At 45.6% G+C, this 21,084-nt stretch overlaps 1 protein-coding gene and 1 long non-coding RNA gene across 11 annotated transcripts in view; one reads left to right on the top strand and one right to left on the bottom strand.

Moving 5' to 3' along the window:
- Positions 1 to 21,084, top strand: part of IRAG1 (inositol 1,4,5-triphosphate receptor associated 1) — a 142,218-nt gene that overhangs the window by 108,377 nt on the left and 12,757 nt on the right. For all 10 annotated transcript variants that reach the window (XM_070491091.1, XM_070491095.1, XM_014844181.3 and 7 more), the window contains 7 exons: positions 1,450 to 1,480; positions 3,805 to 3,945; positions 4,436 to 4,567; positions 6,628 to 6,769; positions 12,795 to 12,844; positions 13,353 to 13,460; positions 15,339 to 15,403. In XM_070491091.1, the coding sequence (XP_070347192.1) occupies positions 1,450 to 1,480; positions 3,805 to 3,945; positions 4,436 to 4,567; positions 6,628 to 6,769; positions 12,795 to 12,844; positions 13,353 to 13,460; positions 15,339 to 15,403 (669 nt within the window). The remainder of the gene's footprint in view (positions 1 to 1,449; positions 1,481 to 3,804; positions 3,946 to 4,435; positions 4,568 to 6,627; positions 6,770 to 12,794; positions 12,845 to 13,352; positions 13,461 to 15,338; positions 15,404 to 21,084) is intronic.
- Positions 1,905 to 3,034, bottom strand: LOC139041147 (uncharacterized). The gene is made up of 3 exons (XR_011495883.1): positions 2,897 to 3,034; positions 2,374 to 2,423; positions 1,905 to 2,041 (listed from the first exon to the last, which is right to left on the bottom strand). It is a non-coding gene; the product is annotated as an uncharacterized lncRNA (long non-coding RNA).

The raw sequence follows: 21,084 nt of genomic DNA, 5'->3' as shown, positions 1-21,084 counted from the left end.
ACACCTCCCTGAGTACTCAGGCCTTGATACGTTTTTTTAAAAAGCAGAAAGTGAGTCACCAAAATGGAAAAATGTTTGGTTAATAACTGATGAAAATATGTAAGTTTCACATAATATCCAAACTAAGCCACGAGTGAAAAACATGCAGAGGGAAACTGATAACTCGTTCAAGCCATGCATGCACGCTCTCTGTGACAGTCGAGACGGTGTTGGCCCGCCCACAGAGGAAAGGGCCTGACAGGTGGCGCTATGACAAGAACTGTCAGCGTCAAACATCTTTGCTGTTGTTTACCCCGTGCTCTGCACTCTGCTGACGTGACGGCCGTGGGGTCTTGTTGCCTCATCCTGACAGGAAGCTCTCACAGCCCCTTGCCGGGGGTGAGAACCTGCCCCTTGCAGAGCAGCTGACCCCTACCTTTGCTCCTGTGGTCCCTCCACACCTGTCAAAGGGAGGAAGCTGTGTTTCCTGAGAATCTTATCGATAGCACACTCTGTGGCCAAGTCTGTGACGTCGATAGGACCCCTCCCGGTCCTCCCACCCCAGCACAGGAAAGGGCCCGAGCAGTATTTATGTTGTCCGGGTCTCAGAACGGGGCTGGCGTTAGTTACCAGCAGGACCAGTGGCAGCCGCAGCACAGAGCACGTGTGCAGAGCAAAGGACACCTCTGTGCCCGCCGGGACTTTCTTGCCCGAGCTCTGATTCCAGCCATCAGAGGAGGTTGGAGCTCTGGCTCCTCTTTCCTGCCTTGTCTTCTTTGTTCCACATGCACCCTGTCCCAACCCTCAGAGGCAGGAGGAGGGTCAGCCTTTGCAGACCTGGACAGCTCCCCCCAAATTATAATGGCTACTCAGATGTGTCCAGTTTATAAAGCACATAGCTCATGCATTTTCTGATGAAGTCCTCACGACAAGCCTGTGAGTCAGTCATAATAATAGCTTACACCTCCTGAGGGCCCCCACGTGTGAATGTTCATGCGTGTCTACACACACGTACGTGCACACATATATGCATGTTTATGTACACAAATGCATGTGCGAGTGTCATATATACGTGAATACACACACATATATATATTTATACATAAAGATGCATGCATACAGACGCATATTCCTTGTAAGACTCCTGCAAGGTAGATATTATTATTCCCATTTTACAGCTGAGCAAACATAGATTAAATAACTTGCCCAAAGTCACAGACAGCAGAGGCACTGGTGGAGGACCAACTCCAGGATCCAGTATTTTCCACCACGCTTCCTCTAGGAGTCAATATCTGGAAAATAGTGCCTGGGTTACAGAGCTCACACAAGGGGACCCTGTGTCTTTTCCATCTCACCAACTCGGCTTACTCCACTCCCAGAAGCACATGGTCTGCTGGTCATTCGAAGTCACCTTTTGGTTTATTTCATAGGTTGGGTGAAGTTCATTAGCGTGTCTTTTCTTTTTCACAGTGCCCCTCCACTCACTGAAAAGGAAGTTGAGGTAAGTAACACCGGTGCTTTGTGAAATTTAGTGCCTGGTTTATTCGAAACATTCCCTTCTCCAGCCTCTGCCCTCACATTTTAATGCAAAAATGAGAATGAGTGTCGGTTGGGTAATATGGACATCGGGGTCAGCCCTACTGAGCCGCTGGGATCCCCCCTATGGTTAATGGAAGATTTTGACAGATTTGCTGAGAGATGAGAAGGTAGTTGGAAATTCCACATTCCTTCAAGGATTGTTTATATTCTTTAAAAGTATAACTTAGATACACAAAGTCAGCTGGGAGGCTGCAGACTTGAGTCAAATTTATTTCAAGATGATTAAAAGATGGTCAGATTTCAAGTTTCAAACTTTGGAGGAAGTCTGGAGGAAGAAGGTGCTTCGCGTCGAGGGTTTCAGATGTAAGGAAGCCAGCTCAGCCAGGCTCCCAGGGAGGCTGTGCTGTCAGCTCTCCGGCCTTCCCGATCCCCCATTGCTGCCCTTGGGGCCTCTTTGTCTCTGTAGAGATGCTGTCCCCATCGGGGTGGTGAGTGAGCGGAGAGGAGTTTGTCTGGTTTCATTCTGGTGAAGGGGTAGATGGACAAAGAGAACACAGTCAAGAAGACCAATGAGGACTGTGGATGCCACACCAGTTTGGTTCCAAGACAATTCTCCTGGAGTTGATAGAAGGAAGGGAGCAAGAACATGGATGATTCCAGAATTCTTCACTTTGGGCTGAGAGGATGGAAGCTTTTACAGTCTATAAAGACTATAGCTTGGCTTGCCATGGATAACAAGAAAATGAGCATACCCTTCCTGAGACCCAGTGGACCCCATAAGCAGAGGAAGACAGACAATGTGAAACATCTGCCACAGGGAGTAACAAGCTCCTTGCACACAGTCATTGCACTTACAGTTCATGGCACACTCAGATCCATCCTCTCAGCTGATCCTCCCGTCAGCTCTGAGAAACAGGTAGGGCAGGAATTAGAAAAAGGAGGAAACTGAGTGATTAAATAACTTCCCCAAGGTCCCAGATCAGCTTAGCAGAACCAACATTTGGACCCGAGTGTTCCGACTAAATTCAGGACTCCACGTCACACTGCCGTTGAGGAGGTAACCAGGGGTAGCGAACTAAACAGTGAGCGTTATGGATAAACTCAACCCGCCTGAGGCTTGAGTAGGACGGAGAATGTCCCCCCTGACACTGGTGAAGACGGGCCGTGGGCGGTCTGCTGAACAGCAGCTCCCGTCCTCAGATGTACACCAGCATCAGATAACCTGAGGTTGAGTCCTGGCTCTGCCACTCCCTGTGTCGCCTTGAACAAGTTAGTGGCCTCCCTGGTCTCAGTCTCTTCACCCATAAAGTGGATATAACAGGTTCCTATCTTAGAGAGTTGTTGTGGGATTAAATGAGCTAAAGTGCAGAAAACTTACGGCAGTGCTGGCACACAGCTGGTGCTCCATAAGGAGCAGCTTTCAATACTGCTATCGTCGCCATCACTGGCTCTTCAGGGCCTTCAGTTCTCCGTCTGGAGACGTCTGCCCAGCATGGGCCATGTTACATGAACGTCAGAAGCTCAGGCAGAGTGAGCTGACAGTGAGTATATGAATCTGCTACCTCTGGACTGAGGCAGGGCAGACGAAGGCTGTGAAAACGAAGGCCGTTGCTTCCTCCCTGCGTGGAGTCCATCTGTCTATTTCTCCTCCCCATCAGTGTCCTATTATTCCAGGAATTCCATGCCTGATCAATATACTACCTTTCAAAGTTCATTCATTTTTGGCATGGAATATTTGTTCCAGAAAGCTTCTAACAGAATCATACCTGGCCTTATTTTATCTCCTGGCAGCTTCTTAAAGCTGCTTTCAACGTGGGATTTAGAATACTCGGGCAAGAGGCTGGTTGAACTCAACAAGGCTTACCGCTCAAATTTTCTTTAAATACAGTAGTTTCATGTGAAACCTCCAAAACCCACGTGCAATAAATCCTAGCATGAATCCAAACTGCTTACACAATCAGCTGTGTTGGCCTGAGTTTATCTAAACCCAAATACAGGATGTTATTTTCTTGAAATTCAGGGAAATGCAAAGTGTTATTCTTTCATTATTTTTCAGTAAAATGCATTTGGTCTTCTGGTCCTGGGAAGGACCTACCATGGACCTCAGGTTACTGCTTCACCATCTTTTGTGCAGTTTACTGTGAAGGGAGAATTTCACTTGCGCATGGCTGCTTTGGTGATGGTTCCAGGAGCCGATGGAAAATGCTCGTACAAGAAACACACCTGTAGCCTTGTTCTCAGTGATAACTCCTCCTAGCACCTCTCCCACGCTCTTGTTCCCAACAGAACGTGTTTGTACAACTGTCCTTGGCCTTTAGAAATGACAGCTACACCCTGGAATCTAGAATTCACCAGGCTGAAAGGGAACGCAACCTGACAGAAGAGAACACAGAGAAGGAACTGGAAAACTTCAAAGCTTCCATTACGGTAATCATGGAGCCTGACTGGGGAATCCTTGGAGGAGGGACTGTCTTCAAGGGCTATGCTGGGTGTCCTGCTTTTCTCAGGCACCAAGTAGAGTCTCCTGAAAGGGGAAATCAGGCCAAGGCCCTGAGCTGGACAGAGTCTTCCTCAGAGAGCCGGGAGGAGCTGAGGCAGAAATCCTGAAGGCCTGGTTACCTCGGGGCTGTGGCTAAGGCCTCTGAGGCCTTGGGACCTCCTAGGAGGGGGCTGGGTGATCTAGGATGGCAAAGGGAGCTCCTTGGGCACAAGAGACCTGGATGTGATTCCCTCCTTTCAGGCCAGCCAGGTATAGAGTGTCCACATTGGGCTTCTCCAATCCCCAGAAGCAGCTATAGCCTGAGCCCTGCAGAGGCCACTCCTCTCAGCCAGGATGGGAGCCAGGGCTCATCTTGTGAGAGCCCAACTAAGTCTTGGTATGTGAGGACCCCGGGTGATGTTCCTTCTCACTCTTCAGTCCTCAGCTTCACTCTGGCACCACTGTGAGCACCGGGAGACCTACCAGAAGCTGCTGGAGGACATCGCTGTCCTGCATCGCCTGGCTGCTCGCCTCTCCAGCCGAGCCGAGATGGTGGGGGCCGTCCGCCAGGTGAGCCTCGCCAGCCCCCAGCCCTGCTGACTGGCTCTGCTCTGCCCGCAGTACCTAGAGCAATAGTGTAAGCAGTGACAACCACAGATGCCACTTACTGATGGCTTCCTCTGTGCCAGACATCCTACGTATGTTATTGTGGTTTTCTCAGAGTATTTTTGGTGGACCGCTAAACCCTCGAGATTCTCCTTGGAAAAAGCTTTCTGTGGACACATAAGTTTGGGAACTGCTGCGTTCTACCTCCCTTTCTTGGAGATGTCTATACGTGTTGGCATAATCAAAGCTCTGAGAAGCCCTATGGTGCAGAAGCCTGTTTAACTTTATCTATGGATTTCCCAAATATATTTCACTGAAGAACCATCCCCCCTTTTATTTTTCTCGGAAAATACCTGTTCAACTCCCATGGAACTAATATTTGGCAAAACATTCTTTAGGAAAAACTATTTCATTTCATTTAATCCTCCAGGCAGCCCTGTAAAGTAAATATCCTTATTCCCCGATGAAGACATGAAGTCTCAGACAGGTAATGGCACTTGTGAGTGGCAGGGCAGCGGTGTAGGCCCAGGGCTGGCTTCCTCTCGGCCACTTTGAAACCCTGAAGCACCCCGGGCGCCACCCTGATCCAGGATGGTGTCTTGGGATCAGACTGCCTGAGGTCTGATCCCAGCTCCACCAGGATTCACTGTGCGACGTTGGGCCAGTTCCCGAGTTCTCTGTGCTCCAGCTTCTCCAACGGTAAAATGCAGGTGATGACAGTGTCTACCATATAGGATGTTGAGATACTTGTTAAGCACCTAGATGTTATTACCACTGCTGCTGTTCCCGTGGACCCCTGCCCTGCTACATCGATTGCATCAGCGGAGAGTTCTGTGGCACAACCCCAAGCAGTTTTCGTAGAATGAAGGAAGGACAGGCCGCTGTGCTGTCCCACCCCAGTGTTCTTCCGGGGAACGGGCGCCTGACTCAGCAGCAGCACCCGAGAAGTCACTCCAGCTGGGAGCAGCAACAAAGGCAGAGCTTGAGGGAGCAGCTGGGCTCAGCTCACGGCTGCACGGACTTTTCCAGGGGATGGTCACTGAGCGTGTCCCTCTGTGGCCGGGCAGGCCTTGGGCTGGGCTCTCTGAGGGATCCAAGAGCATAAGCAGAGAAAACCTTCCTCCGTCTCTACAGCCCTCCCAAACGTGTTCTCAGCCCACGTGTTGCTCGCTCCAGGCTTCAGCCTTCTCTGATGGCTTCCCCACCCCTAGCTTCCATTGTCAGTCTTCAGCTTTCTCTCCGGTTCCTCTAGACTGGTTCAGGCACCTGTCCTCTCTTTCCTTGTTGCTCTCACTCCCTTCAGTCCAGTCTCTACTTGGGGGCCTGATTATGTCACTCCCTTACTTTAAGGCACTAGATGGCTCCCCTTTTCCTTCAGAAAAAGTCCCAATTCCTTAGTCCAGCATTCAAGATCCTTCACAACCCAGCCCTAACTCCCTTTTCTTCTTGCAAACAAACCCAACTGCTAGCTGATTCTTACACATGTAAGAGGACCTATACTTTCCTGGTTTTCCAGACAGTACTGGTATACGCCTATTGTCCCAGCATAATTCTTAATACTGCCCCCTTTCACTCTCCAAAGACTCCTGTCTGGAGGAGAAACCTCACCCAGATGCAAGCCCTGTGATGTCCTGGCCCTGGACCTTTGCTCTTGGAGTTCCTGGCCTGAATGCTCTCTGTCCCTCCTGCCCTCCACGCCCAGACGCTGCCCACGCCCTACATCCACTTCACTCCATCTCCAGGAAGCCTCTCTGGCCCTTTCTCTGCAGGCAGAGGTGCCTCCTCCTACCTCTCATCCCCTGACACGCTGTGGCTGTGCTTGTTCTGGTTCTTCCTGAGCGCAGGTGCCTCAGTCCCCCTCTCAGCTCACATGGCGGACAGCAGACTCTTACAGGGCAGAGTCACGTCTGATTGGTCCCTGTATCCTTCCAATTCTCCCAGCCCAGAGCCCTGCTCTGAGCAAACAAATGCCCACGGGCCTTTCCTCCAACTGCCCTGTGCACTCACGCTCTCCTTCCCTGCAGGAAAAGCGCATGTCGAAGGCCACAGAGGTGATGATGCAGTATGTGGAGAATCTGAAGAGGACGTATGAGAAGGACCATGCGGAGCTCATGGAGTTTAAAAAACTTGCAAATCAGAATTCAAGCCGCAGCTGTGGCCCCTCTGGTAAGGTCTGACTCTTGCCCCAACTTGGCCCTGCAGTCTGGGTCCCTGATGACTCCAGGCTAGAATCACAGCTATCAGGGCAGCCCCAGGACCTGCTTCAGGTTGAGCAAGGCTCACTGTGCCTGCCCAGTGCTGCCCACAGGGGCCTCGCAGCTGCTCCAGTGAGCCTGGGGGCCTGGAACCAGAAAACACGAATGGCCCCGAGCAACTCCTGACACAATTAACCAGAGCAGCTGACCATTGATGCAAAGCCCACAGGCTGCAACTTTGTGAAATGACAGACCCCAGACACTATAGTCTTTGTGCCTTAGAGCCCCCTTTTAGGCAGCACATGCTAAGAAATTTGGACTTTATCCTAGAAAGCATTAAGGATCCAACCAATCGGGGAAATGACCCAATCATATTTGTTTAGAAGATTCCCTCTGGCTACGGTGTGGCAGTTACATAAGTGGGGCAAAACCAGGGACAGGGAAGCCCATGGGAAGCTGCTATTACGACCGTCTAGGCAAGAGATGAAGTCTGGGCAGCGGGGGTGGAGTGAGGGCCTGGCTAAGGAGACATCGCTGAGATAAACAGCAGACTCATGGGCAAGACTAAGGTTTTAAAAAAAATACTCTCTTTAAAAAAACATTCTATACAAATTGTTCCAGGAACACAGAGGAGGGGCCACCTGATTCTGCTCGAGAGAGTCAAGGAAAGCTTCACAGAGGGGTGGCAGCTGGGCAGCATTTTAAAGTAAAAATAGGAGTTCTGCAGGCAAGAGGGAGAGCTACATCCCAGGTGGAAGAAACAGCGTGTACAAAGATGTGGAGCTTGGAGAGAGAACAGGAAACAAACTGATGTGGTTGCAGTATTCTAGTGTGACGATGTCAAGTTGAAGGCAAGACTTGGTAGGCCAGGGCCACATGCCAGGCCATGCTGATAATTGAGGCCTTTGTCCTCCAGGCAATAAAGAGTCACTGGTAAGTTTATGCCACCTGACATGTCAGATTTTATTTTCAGCAGATTTGTCTGACTTCAGAGTGGGCAGTGCGTTAGGGAGCGTAGACGCTGAGGCCTGGAGAGACGCGTGAGGAGGCTCTTGCCGCCGTCCAGGAGGAGGAAGACGGTGCCTGGGGACCAGGATCTCTCCTTGGGAACTGCCAGGGTTTGGGCTCTGGCTGACGAGGGTGGTGTTAGCAGGAGAAAACAGACCTTTTAGCGACAGGAATCCCTGTGGAATGCAAACATCCGTGTAACCAAGAGCAGGCGCAGGGAAAGTACAGAAAGTATAACAGAGGGAGAAACCTTTATAAACAGGAGGTTTCACAAGTTTCCTGGGGAATATCAGTGATGCTTCCCAGAGGCTGAAGGCAGTGGACACACGCTGCAGACTGTCTGCTTGCGATCCTGGCAGCCAGGCCTCTGACCCCGTGCGTCTGGGCCTCTAACAAACTGCTCTGTCAGAGTTGGAAGTTGGGGAAGTTGCCACCAAAGAAATCTTAATACATGGACTCTTACATTATCATCCTGCGAGGGGCAAGGTCTCCTGCGAACCCAAGATTTATGGAATGAGCACAGTTACCCATGAGTCTCATTCATTCATTCTACAGACATTTATTGAGCACCTTTGGTGTGCCTCATGTGATACTGGAATATAGAGGTAAAGGGCACACAGTTTCTGACTCAAAGGAGCTCCCAACCCGCGGGGAGGGCAGGGCAGTGTAACCAGTAACAGAGGTAAGCACACTTCCGCGGGGAGCACACTTCCGAGTCCCACATTCAGTCCAGGGGGATGAGAAAGTGTTTACAATACAGAGACAGTCACTGAGTCTTGAATGGTGAATAAGTGATTTTCAGACATTTGTTCCCACTCTGCTGTTTTTCCAAGCTAGACCTCAGCATGGGCTGGTGCAGAGGGCCAGCACCCACCCAACAGGTGTGTCCATCGGACACTCTGTGGCCATTCCCTCATGGTGCTTGGTTTTTAAGCTTTTGTATGATTTCTGGCACACTTTGTCTATGTCTGAGACTCTGAAGACTACAGTGAAAGAAAAATATCTCTGATTTCAAGAAGGTGATACACAGTTAGAAGAAAAATATAGCACTTATTATTTTCTTCCTGAAGATGGACATGCTAATTGTCTGCATTTGGGATTATTTTCTTAAGATAGATTTCTAGAAGTATAAATACTAGCTTAGGGGGAAGAAGTACTTATAAGGCTCTTAAAGCAAATAACTCATCGATGTTTCCATTTAATGGGTTACAATAATGCTCGATTTATTGTGCCATTGACATTCTTGTCCTTTCTTTTCAAGAATATTTTTTACTTTGATGGGCCAAAGTTGTATCTCATCTCATAGTTTTAATTTGTATTTCTTGACCCTTTCAAATGTTTATTGGACATCTGTATTTCCACTTGTGTAAATTCTCTAATTATATCTTTTGCCCAGTTGTAAGATTGATATTTTATTAATTTGTATGAACTCTTCATATGTAAAGAATATTTTCTGGTTCTGCTATTTTGACTGACTGGAAAACTTGAAAATCCTTGGACCACAAATACTTTGAAGCTTCTGCTGGATAAAGTTAAGCCAACATTAGTCTAAAAGAAAAGCTGAATCTACAAGAAAAGAGATTGAAATACTCAGAGACAAGAAAAGAAAAGAGAACTGAAACCAAGCTGACCCTGCAGCTTCCTCGGGGCCAAGAGTCAGCCTCAGTTATCTGGGATCTGGGCTTTTGCACCTGCATGCAATCTGAGATGAGCCCTCGAGCATACATGGCAGAGAGCTGACTCTAAGACTCCCATAGAAAGTTAAGACTTTCCAAGGACTGCATCTTTAGACAGAACTTGGACACGAAAGAAACACTCAAGAAACAACAGAGAAATCAAGGAAGTTTGATTGTTTCACCCTGGGCTCTAGTAGCAAAAAAAATACTTTCTCCTTCTTCATGGGAAAAGTGTGTTCCCCAAAAGTGCATCCACAACAGAAGTGATGATGCGATATGTGGAGAATCTGAAAAGACCATCACGGTGATGCCTCTAGGAACACTGCCAGAAACAGAGAGCCACTCTGGAGAGAGACACCCTCCACCCAGGCCACACAGGATTCTGTCAGTGTTGCAATCCAATGTACACATCAGGATAGATGCGGAGAGGGCTGATGGCCATTCTGAGTTTATTATAACCAGCGTTTCAATATATACATAGCTTACATCTATTAAACATACACAGGTGTTCTGGACAATGTAATTAGTGAATGCCAAGAATTCTCAGTGATTTCTCAAGGAGCCCTCCCTTGGCCTCTGTTTTGATATTATCATGTTATTGCTGTGCTCGTATATTTTTATCTAGGAGCATGCAAGGCCTCCTAGGCAACGGCCCCTCCTGTCTCCATCTGTGCCCCCAGGCGACCGTGCCTGGCTTAGATTGCCCCGCCCTGGAGGTCTTACCCCTCATTAGCTAACTGGCCTTCTCACCTCTGGGTCAGTTTGTTGGCAAGCCTTTTCCAGTGATTATTAACCCTTCCTGCGTCAGGTGCGGCTACAGATTCCTCTACATAAAGCCTCACTGAAGATGAGTTCACAGTATAGAATTACAAAATACACAAGAAAACCATCCACCATGAGCACGAATCATCAGACACACCAAACAACAGGATCACATCCTAAGGACTGCAGATAATAAAACAATTTGATAAATTTTTTTTAAAAGCTATGTTTAAAATTATCAGACGCATAAAAAATGAATCAGAAACATGATAATAAAAGAATACAATTATCAAAAAAGAATAAAATAGAACTCCTAGAAATGAGGACTAGAGTCATGGAAATTAAAAACGTAGTTTAGGTGTGGTAGTTACTATAGTTGAGGCTAGTCCTCAATATTCCCAGCCTCCTCCTTCTGGGCACACTTCTCCAGCCACTTGAAGGTAGGTGAGGCTGTGTGACTTGGCAAATAAAATGTGAGCAGATCGACACGTGTGACATTTGAGCTGAAGCCTTTAAGAAACTAGTGTGCAGCTTGCCCTATGTTTCTTCCTCCTAACGTGACAAGCATCACTGTTCCACAATAGGAGAAGCTCCATTAGCCTGAGTCCTGAGTGAGGAAATGCAGAGCAGAACCTGCTGCCAACTCAGAAGCAAATGAACATGCAGCATAGGCAAGAAATACATCTTTGTTGTTATAAGTTGCTAAAACTTTGCAGTTGTTTATTATTCTAGCTTAACCTAGCTTATCCTGAATGATACAACATTTAAATCAGATTGAGCAAAGTTGAGGAAAAATAGTTAACCACAAGACAGATTTGAGGAAGTTACTGAAAATGCAGTTCAGAGGAATAAATTGATTAAAAATATGAAAGAAATGTTGTAAGATATGGGATATGGAGTATACAATGAAAAAATTCCAAAGACACTTATTAGGAGATCCATAAGGAAAGAATGGGGAAGAGGAAGTATTCAAAGGGATTTTCTAGACTCTGAGAATCTAAAGAAAGACATAAATCACTGGATTCAGAAAGTACAGTGACTTCCGAGCAGGAGAAATGAAAACACGTTAAAGAGAAACTGCAGAACAGCAAAGACAAAGTGAGATCTTGAAAGTTACCAGAGAGAGAAGAAAGAGTATTTACAAAGGAATGACAATTCTCAACAGCAATAATTGAGCCAGAAGACATGAAGTAAAGTCTTCAAAGAGCTGAGAAAACATACCCATCAACCTAGAGATAATATAAGCAGCTAAATTATCATGGCAGTTTGAGGGCTAGGTAAAGATATTTTGAGACAACAACTGAGAGAGTTTACCTCTCACAGACCCTTTCCAAAAGAACAACTACAGGATATACTTAAGGAAAAATAAAATTGAGATCAAAAGAATATAAGTTGCAAGAAGGAATGGTGATCAAAGACATTTGTAAACACGTGCGTAAATCTAAAAAAGCATTCACTCTATAAAATAACAATTATGATGAATAATTTGGGATTACAAAAACAAGGTGAAATAAAAATACTGAGAAACAGTATAATTCAAGATTTGAGGGAGTTATTGTTTTAAGATTTATTCAAGAAAAGAATAGAGATCATGATTAATTTTAAATTTAAAGTCACATAATATGTTGAAAATGAAAAGGGGGCACACTAAAGATTAGGACTAAAATGTATATCTTCCAAACCAACATAGAGGGTGGGAGGGGTGGTTAGGAAAAAATTGATTAATGAAGCAAGGTAAATAGAAAATTCAAAATAAGAAGGTAGAAATATATGAATAATCAAAAGAAATAGGAACAGCTTAAACTTGTTGGTTAACAGCAAATCTCAGATTAGATTAAGGAAAAAAAATCAGCCATGTGCTTTTTAAGAGACATACCTAAAATACATGGATACGTGGGATAGACAGATATATAGTCTAGATGACATTGGTCAAACTGAATCAAAGTGAATTGAGCTTTCAAAAACCTTTCTCTATACACATAAATGTTTTCTGGTGGCAGTATTATCCAGATGTGGTGCTAAACATTTTACATGAATTCTATCATTTAATGTATGTACTAAAGAGAAGGAAATCCTAGGGCTGGTTTCCTTTGTTCTGAATTATTTTGTAGGTGACGTATTGAATTTCCATTCTCTATCCACCCTGCACCTTCCTTGCTCATCATTTCCCTGACTGTACATCCCTTGGATAATCAAGAAATGACCCAATAAGGCTTGGTATTGCTACGAGCAGTTTTCATACTCTCTCCAGGGTATTGCCCAGAGACTGTGCAGCAGTGTCAGATGGAGATCAGAGGTCCAAGACTGGGGCTTCTCATAGAGCCCAGAGGAGCTGGGATAAAGTTCTGTCCAAAAAAGTCCCCACTCTGCTGGTGATCATCTCAGAGGGTGAAGGGCCAAATTCAGTGTCTCCAACACCTAGGCCCTTGGACCATCCCTTGAGGATCAGTTCTGGCCCATAGGTACTTTGGCTTAGTGTCTGCCTGTTTCCTTCTGGAGCCTACTCTGAAAACTTACCTGCCTTCTCTTCTCTGTTCCCTCCTGCTGCAGAAGACGGGGTCCCTCGCACAGCGCGGTCCATGTCCCTCACGCTGGGAAAGGTAGGCATGTTCAAGGAATACCAAGGCTCCCAGAGGAAGTACAACAGAAGTTTCCAGTCGCCCAGGAGGTCATTGATTCTTGGATCCCTGGGTGCCAAAGAACCTCTGGGCGGAGCCTCTAATTCAGCTTCCCACACTTGCTATCTCATCCTCCAACCTTCTCTTGCTCATGGTTTCCCTGACTGTACCATCCCTTAAATGAACGTGAAATGATGCGTCAACCTTGGTCTGGCTATGGTTTTTGCACACTATTCAGGGTGCCAGAGACTATGGGTCATTTTTGCTCCATTTCTTCAGGACCTAATAAGCTAAAATAGAAAACATGTTGAGAAATCACTCACCACTAACAAAATTTGTGTTGACTTTGGTCACTCTCACTACCTCAAAGCCAAAACATCCAGTGAACAATACTACAGCATTAGGAACTAGTAGGCATTTTCTAGGCCTTTCTGAACTGTGAGTGCTTTCTCCTTCATGACGGTGGTCCTCGTCACTTCTCTTTCCATAGAACATGCCCCGCCGGAGGGTCAGCGTTGCTGTGGTTCCCAAGTTTAATGCCCTGAACCTGCCCGGCCAGTCCCCCAGCTCATCACCCATCCCCTCCTTACCAGCCCTGGTGAGTATGATGGTGCCTGCCTCCCAGCCCTCAGGCTCACTACTATGGGGTGACTCAGCTCAGGGCAGGGTCAACCAGGAGAGGAAATTCCCAGTGCAGATTCTGGGCTATGAGCTCAAAAGGCTCAATATAGACAAGGCCATGTCTTCCACCTCCCTGAGAAGACTCAGTATCCTTCTGAGGGCAAGGTGCTGGCAGCTCAGTGAGTGTTCCTTGTAGATGGTATCTCTCTTCATGCTTAAGCCGCAGACTTCCAAGGTGGGATGATTTTTTTCTGCTTTGCAGTGGGTTGAAGCAGCTGAAGCTTGCATTGCGTAGTAAGTGGTAGAGCTGAGCTTTGAGCCCTAGACTCTCTGATTCCAGCGCCTGAGTTTTTAAACCCAATGTTATCCTTCCTCGGTTCATTGCAGCATTGTTTACAACAGTGAAAAGCTGGAAATAACCTGAATTTCCATTAAAAGATTGGTTTAATAAATTATGGATATCCCTATAAGGGGTTTCTATACAACCACTAAAACTAATAATTAGAATGTAAATCTTTATTATTGACATAAAAAAAGACCATAATTTATTAATAAAAAACAATTTAAAAACAGTATATACAAAAATACCCAGTACACACAGGATAATTCTGTTTTGCAATTTTAAAAAAACAGCGTTTTTCTATGTGTCAACTTAGAAAATTCTGGAAGAATATATGTAAAACTATCAATAATGGGGTTATCTCTAGGCAATGGTAAAACCACAGGCAATTTTATTTTCTTGGTGTCTTTTTATATTTCTCTAATAAGAATATATTACTTATAATCAGAAAAAATCCATTTCAATTTTTTGTAAACAAAGATAGTTCCTATACAACAAAATATTTTCCAGATCCCAGGCCTTTGTGAATCTAGTTAATCCTATCTAAAACTCCTCTAGTTCTTTCTCCAGTTGTTTCCCTATGCCCTGTCCTTGACCAGCACTACTCTATCAAGAGATAATCTGATCATGTAAACAAAAGGTAAAGTGGATTCAAGCTCTATTGTGGTGCCCATAGGTAGCAATAACTCGTAAACTTCTTTCACCTCTTCCTGCCTTGAGCATTTCAGTCATCTATGAAATACATAAACTCCCAAATCACCCATTAAAACGAAGGAACCTGAAAAAATTTTTTAAAAAGGAGCCTGGGGAGGGCTAGTTAGTGCGTTTTAACAGACCTATTTCCCATACTATTCTAAATATAGAAATGTAGTTCCCAAATATATATTCCTTTAGACTAGGAGTTGCCAAGCAGGGATATACATTAAAATCATGCAGGGTGCTTCTAAAACGTTCTATGCCCAGGCCCCACCCCAAGATTCTGGATTCGATCAGTACTTTAAAAAAATCTCCACCAGCTGATTCTAATATGCAGTTGGAGCTGAGAATAGTTGCTTAACCCAAATCCATTGCAACAAAACAAGGTGGCAGTCCTGGGGAATTTATTATAAAGAAATGTCTGATGGCTTCAGCTTTCAGTAAGGACAAGTGTCTCCTGAGAATTGTGCTTGGAGCTGTATCTCCAGGGCAGTGATGGGCCTGTGTGTGGTAGGAGGCCCGCTGGCATGCAGTCCAAGCCAGTAAACAGGGGACTGAGAAAAACAGTGTAAACTCTTCTCTTCACTCAAAGAAACTTGGAAGAACAGGAGGAAAATGTGCAACTTGTATGTGCCCCAGAGGGCTCTGAGGAAAGGAGGACAGGGAGGGTCCATGCCTGGGCTCAGACGCAGATTATAAAGCGTGGGGAGGAGGAAGGGAAAGAGGAGCAGCCCCTCCCCAGCATCATCAGAGACCTAGCAGCTCTGGCCTTTTCTTTCCCAGCTGATCCTCAATTCTCTGTCTCTGTTTTCCATTCAGTCGGAATCAGCCAACGGGAAAGGCAACCTCCCTGTCACCTCAGCACTGCCTGCACTTTTGGAAAAGTAAGTTTGTTGACTTTCTTTTTAACTTTGGGGATCTCCAGGGAAGATTTTCCCCAAATCACCTTTCCTCCCATCCTCACTCCCAAAACGTGACGGAAAGCAAATTAAGTTCTAGGAGAAATGAGTGGGATTCTGAGATCCACAAAGATTTCAGACCCAGTTTGCAAAATTCCCAGACCAGGAAGATGCTGTGGCCGAAGCCAAGTGTCCCACAATCTAAGAAGAGCCCAGAGAAGATGGAAGCCTTCTTTGTTGGCTGGGGCTCTTTGGGCTACAAATATAAGAAAGCCCCGACTCTCAGTGGCCTGAATAGTAAGTGCAGAGGTAGGGCTTTTCCAGGAGTGCTATAGCAGGGCCTCGGCTTGGCCTCTCCTGCTTCCTTGCCTCTGCTCACTTTAGATGTTGACTCCATGAGCAGGCTTGTGGTAAATGGCTATGAGTTCTAGGTAATCCATCCAGACATGACAAGATCTAGAGGAAGAAAGGGAGCATCTCTTCCCATATTTCTTTCTTAGGAATGAACCCAGAAGCCTTTCCTCAGTCTTCCTTCTTATCTTCTTGGCAAATTTGAAACATGATCCCTTTCTAAACCAATCACAGGCCTTGGGAATGGGATTGTCATCATGGGCATAGGCCCTGGAGAGGGGAAGGAGTGTCAGCTTCCCATGAAATAAAATGGCTCCATGAAGAAGAGTAAATTCTTGAGCAAAATCATGTTGCTGTTGGGAAGTGGGAAGGAGAGTAAGTACTGGATTAGCAACCAACAGTGTCAGCTACGCCTAACTTTTCTAGGCATCTATGTAGTTTTCGGGTCTTTTCATCCTCAGCCAGAGCAAGGCAGGCTGTTTCTACACACTCAGAGGAGTTTATAATTTGCTTTTCAAATTCTTTCATTTGCTTGCTGGAAAACATCTGGATCACAGCTGCCACCTCTCAGAACTTTCCCCTTGTGTCTTTCCTCACTTGGTAGAACATACACCTCTATTCTTCCTTCTTCCTTGTCTTGAGACAGCTTTAGTCCCTCATTTTTCATTGCTGTTAGAATAGTTTTACTTAACCTGGCAAGGAACGTCTATGTTGGCCCCTTTTCGGGACAGACAAGCTCCCAAGCTCCCACCCCTAGACTCAGCCTGTGTTCCTCACCTCTTAGTGTATGCAACCACTGACATACCACTCAGTGACTCACTCCACAGTAGTCTTGAAGTCTGCCCAGCATTTCCTTGCTTTGCCACCTTACCCTGCATAGGCTTATAGGACCTTCATGTTGTGTCGGGTATTTTTGTTTATTTCTTGGTTTCCCTGTTTTCCTGATCACTACAAGGAAACTTTAAATTACAGGGAAATTGTAAAGGGATGACAAACTAACAGCCATGTGGAAGTAATCATGGTCACAGAATCTTACCAAGTCCCTAGAGTCATGGTGCTGGACCATGGTTTCTGAATCTCTCCAGAGATGACCTGAGTGAGAAGCTCACTAAAATTCTCCCTTCCAATCCTGCCTTTGGGTGAACCAATGCCTTCTCCAGGAGGGCCCTCAACAAGGCCTCATTTCCTATTCTCAGCCTGCAGAGCCAGTCGAGACAGAAGATCTATGTCTCCACTCTTCTCAACAGACTCTGATCATGATAGGGCGGGCCTGGACTCTGTAGAACGAGTGCTCTGGCCACTTGAGAGCTTCTATCTGAGGCAGTGGGGAACACCAAGAACCAGAACTATCCTTGGTAGGAAAAATGTGAGGGGCAAAATTGGGGACAGCAGGCAGCAGCCCTGAATTGGGAGTGGCAACGACTAAGGATCAATGGTGACATCACTATCCCAAGAGTTTAGAACCAGGAGAAATGACAGAGTGAGTATTGAGATAAATCAAGCAAGAAGCTCCAGGAAGGTGTCTGTAGCTCACTTTTATGGGCTACCCAGAGAGACTGCATGATTCATTAGCCATGCTGTGGCTTACTCATTTGTTGGGAATACACCCAGCCTGGAAAGATGGCTGCAAAAGGGGGAGGGAATATTCAAAGGGAGAAGGATCAGACTAACAACAGCTACCCTGTCTGGATTTCTAAAAGGTGCTAAGTGATTTCCATCTGAATTCATGAAACTGGAAACATTAAATAGATTGCCAGGAGGCTAACACTGAGACAATCTGAGTGAAAATGAATTCATATCTTCCATTCAAACACAAATGCAGTCGACTCTGGCTACCTTCTCCATATTGTCAAAGAGAAACAATGCATTATAAGTTAATAAACATTGCTTTCTAGATTGTTGTGTTCAGCTTGATGTTAAGATGATTTCACATTTCCCTAAGTGTACACTGAGTAAGCCAGAGGGGACTTGCTAAGCACATGAAAGAGGAGAAGATCAAATTACCTGTGGCTAGTTCTCAAGCAAATACCTGAGACCTCCATGGGATTTGAGAGAATTCTGAGCCTTGTTATTGCAGGTCACTTCCTAGTAAACTGTTCACTCCACAAAGGTCTAAAGACCTGTAGACTTAGGGAAAAATATGGAGTGATATTTAAAGTTAGTCTTAAAGATTAAAACAGAACAAAGCTCAAGAGCCGTTCTACAAGTAGGAAGAGCTATTTATTCATAGTCTTTTATTCTCTCCTGCCTTTGACAATTAATCACCAAAGGCCAGGCACCTAGAATGCTCTCAAGGAGCTCACAGTCGAGTGGGAAAGACAGGCGGGAAACAGGCCATTATCATACAATGTGATGGGTGACATCGTGAGGAAGTACAGGTGGCTAAGGGAACAACACACAAGAAAATGAGAGCCTTAACCCAGATTGGTGGGGGGGCAAGGCGGGGGGCTCAGAAAATGTTTCCTCTAGGAATTTACTTTTAAAGTGAAACCTGAAGGTTATATAGTCAACTAGGTTAACTGGAGGTTAACAACATTCCAGGCTCTGAGGCAAGAAGGTATGAAGTAGTCAAGGAATAATGATGATGATGATGATGATGATGATGATGACTGTTGTTATTTACAACAGGCTTACTTTATGTCAAGTGCTGTTCTAACTGCTTTACATGAATGATCTCATTTAATCCTTCCCATAATCCCATGAGGTAGGTATACTATTAATATCCTATTTTATAGATGAGGAAACTGAAACTCGGAGAAATCATCGTTTGCCTGAGGTTACACAGCTAGTTGATAGCAGAACGCATGCTCTTAACCTCTTAATAGACCCTCCAACTGGAAGAACAGAAAGAAGTTCAGCGTGACTAAAGAGAAGAGGATGGATTTTAGAGCTGTTTTTGAAAAAGTTCCCTTAAGCTATCGTGAAAGAACCTAGCGACTGCCTGGGCATGGAGGGGAGGGCAGAGTGGGGTGGGAGCAGAGGGTGTACATGGGGCCATTCACTGGGGCATCAGCAAAGCCATGGATGTGGATGATGCACAGTGCTAGTTTCAAAAAAGGAGTCATTATACTTATACATCACAGAGCAATTTTCACTATAATCTCTAAAATAACCATTTTTCTAGACTTTTGAGGCAGCCAGGGTAAATTGCTTAAAGATTTTATATGACATCAAATATATACAGTAAGCCACTCCCCTTTGCTGATAGTATTCTGGAATGAATTAACCCTCAATCAGCTCATAGTGGACTCCAGGAATCTGGGAGTGAGTAACAGATAGGAAGGAAGCTCTTCTAGCTCGGGTCCCCTGGGCTGGGCTTGTGCTGAGGAAGCCATGGCAGTGGCGGCAGCTCAGAGACATTGCTGAGCCAAAGAAGGTAAGATCTGTCCACTGGAAAGGATTATAGTCACTTTCAAACATTGTTTATGATGTGGAAAAACTAGACCCTAATATACCGCCGGTCAAACAACTAATATTTTGACTAAATAGCCCCTCGTGTTACTGAGAGCTGAGCACAATGACAAACATTTTTGACCCAGCGGACATGAGAGAACAATGAGCCTCATTTTAATGAATCATCTCAGAAAGAAAGCACGCAGGCTCTTGGGCTGGGAATAAATGCCAAGATCCATGAGTGTTTGGCCCAGAAACCCCTAGGGTGGGCACAGGCTGTGCTCAGCTCCAAGTTTACAGCCGTGCATAGAGATTCCTTCAGCTCAACCCAAACACTGGGTTTTCAGGAAATAACCATTTACAGAGAGCACTTGCCTATTTTGCAAGATTAATACGCAGAGACTGGATGAGTCACAGAGAAGTCTATCTAACTCAACAGACACGCAAAGGTACTCACTGTGTGCCAAGCACCTTTCTAACTCACAGTCCCTCTCCCTGTGGTCACTGTCATGTGGAGGGATGGGTGTGTCTATGAAACATAAAATGCCCTATCTCCCAGTTATGTTGTGACAGAGGTGTAATGAGGGCATGGAGGGAGGGAGAGATCAACTTGAACCAGAGGGTGTGGGAGAGAGTAAAATTAGCAAAGCTTCCACAGGGGAGAAGGTATTTGAACTGAGTTTTAAAGGTGCACAGGGAGAAACTTCCAGGTAGTTAGAGAAGATATTTAAGGAACTATAAGCTCAGTTGAGGGATCAGGAGATAAGAGCAAATGTTTTACATAATGTGTGCTTCCCCTACTTGCCACTCTACCCCCAGGATTAAAGCAGAGGCTCTCCCAACCCATCTCGTTCTCTAATCAAGCAGCCTTTGAAAGGAGGGCAGCCTCATAAGCCAGGGCCCAGCCTGAGGGCAGGAAGGCTTCTCTCAGCGGGTACCCTGGGACGCCACACACACTCAGAGCCCCAGGAAAAGACTTCTGTTGAAAGGGAGGGCTCAAGGAGGTATGGAAAGTGCCTCTTGACATGAAGTTAGAAGACCAAGGTGAGAGTCCCAGCCAGGTCTACCAACCACCAACAATGTGAACTTAGGCAAGTCATTTAATCAACCTGAGCTTGGGTTTCTCATCTGTGAAGCGGGATAATACCCCACATGGGTGGCGGATAGTACAGTTAAGAACCTCAGCAGATGTCAGACTGTACAAGGTCAAATGCAAGCTCTATCACACTGGTTGTGTGAACTAGGGCTGGTTATTTAACCTCTCTGAGCCTTGGTTTCCTCACCTGTCAAACTGAGAACAATAGTATCACCTCTTTTATTGGATCGTTCACGAGTCGTGAGTGAGATCTTAGCACAGAGTCTGATACATAAGATAAATGCTCGCTCTTCCTGGCATTGGGAAGGTCAAGTGAGAGAATGTATGTGAAAGCATGTTAAGAACTAAAGCCCCGCAGGTGAATCGAGTTGGACAGGGGGATCAACTCAACATGGGACAATTGAGCCCTGGACAGAAGGTCCACATGTTAAAGCGTCAGTGAAGTGGGCCTCCTGGCTCTACTGGGAAAAGTTTTAGTCTGTAGAGAGCCGTGACCGAGGACGGGGGAAGCTGGTTTACCATCACTGGGTCAGCAAAACTCTAAGGTGTATGAGTGTGTTATGGCACACAATAGACATGCACCTGAGAAACGCAGTAAAGCAGTTTTATGTAAATTTTACCATACTTTAAATTCTCATTTAGGGTTCCTCTGATTCTGAAGTGTCAGAGTAATAGAAATATCAAGTTCTCCATTGAAGATATAAATAATTGCCTGGTAATTTATCAGCTTGAATTTCTTTATAGATCAGGTTTGGGAGAACCTCAGATTGCTCCCAAATTTTACCAATAAATTTACTACACAGCTAGTAATAATAATAATAAATAA

This window comes from Equus asinus, chromosome 20 (genome assembly GCF_041296235.1).
Source record: "Equus asinus isolate D_3611 breed Donkey chromosome 20, EquAss-T2T_v2, whole genome shotgun sequence".
NCBI classification, from domain to species: Eukaryota; Metazoa; Chordata; class Mammalia; order Perissodactyla; family Equidae; genus Equus; species Equus asinus.
Note: the sequence above shows the minus strand (reverse complement) of the source record. Positions and strands in the feature narration are given on the sequence as shown.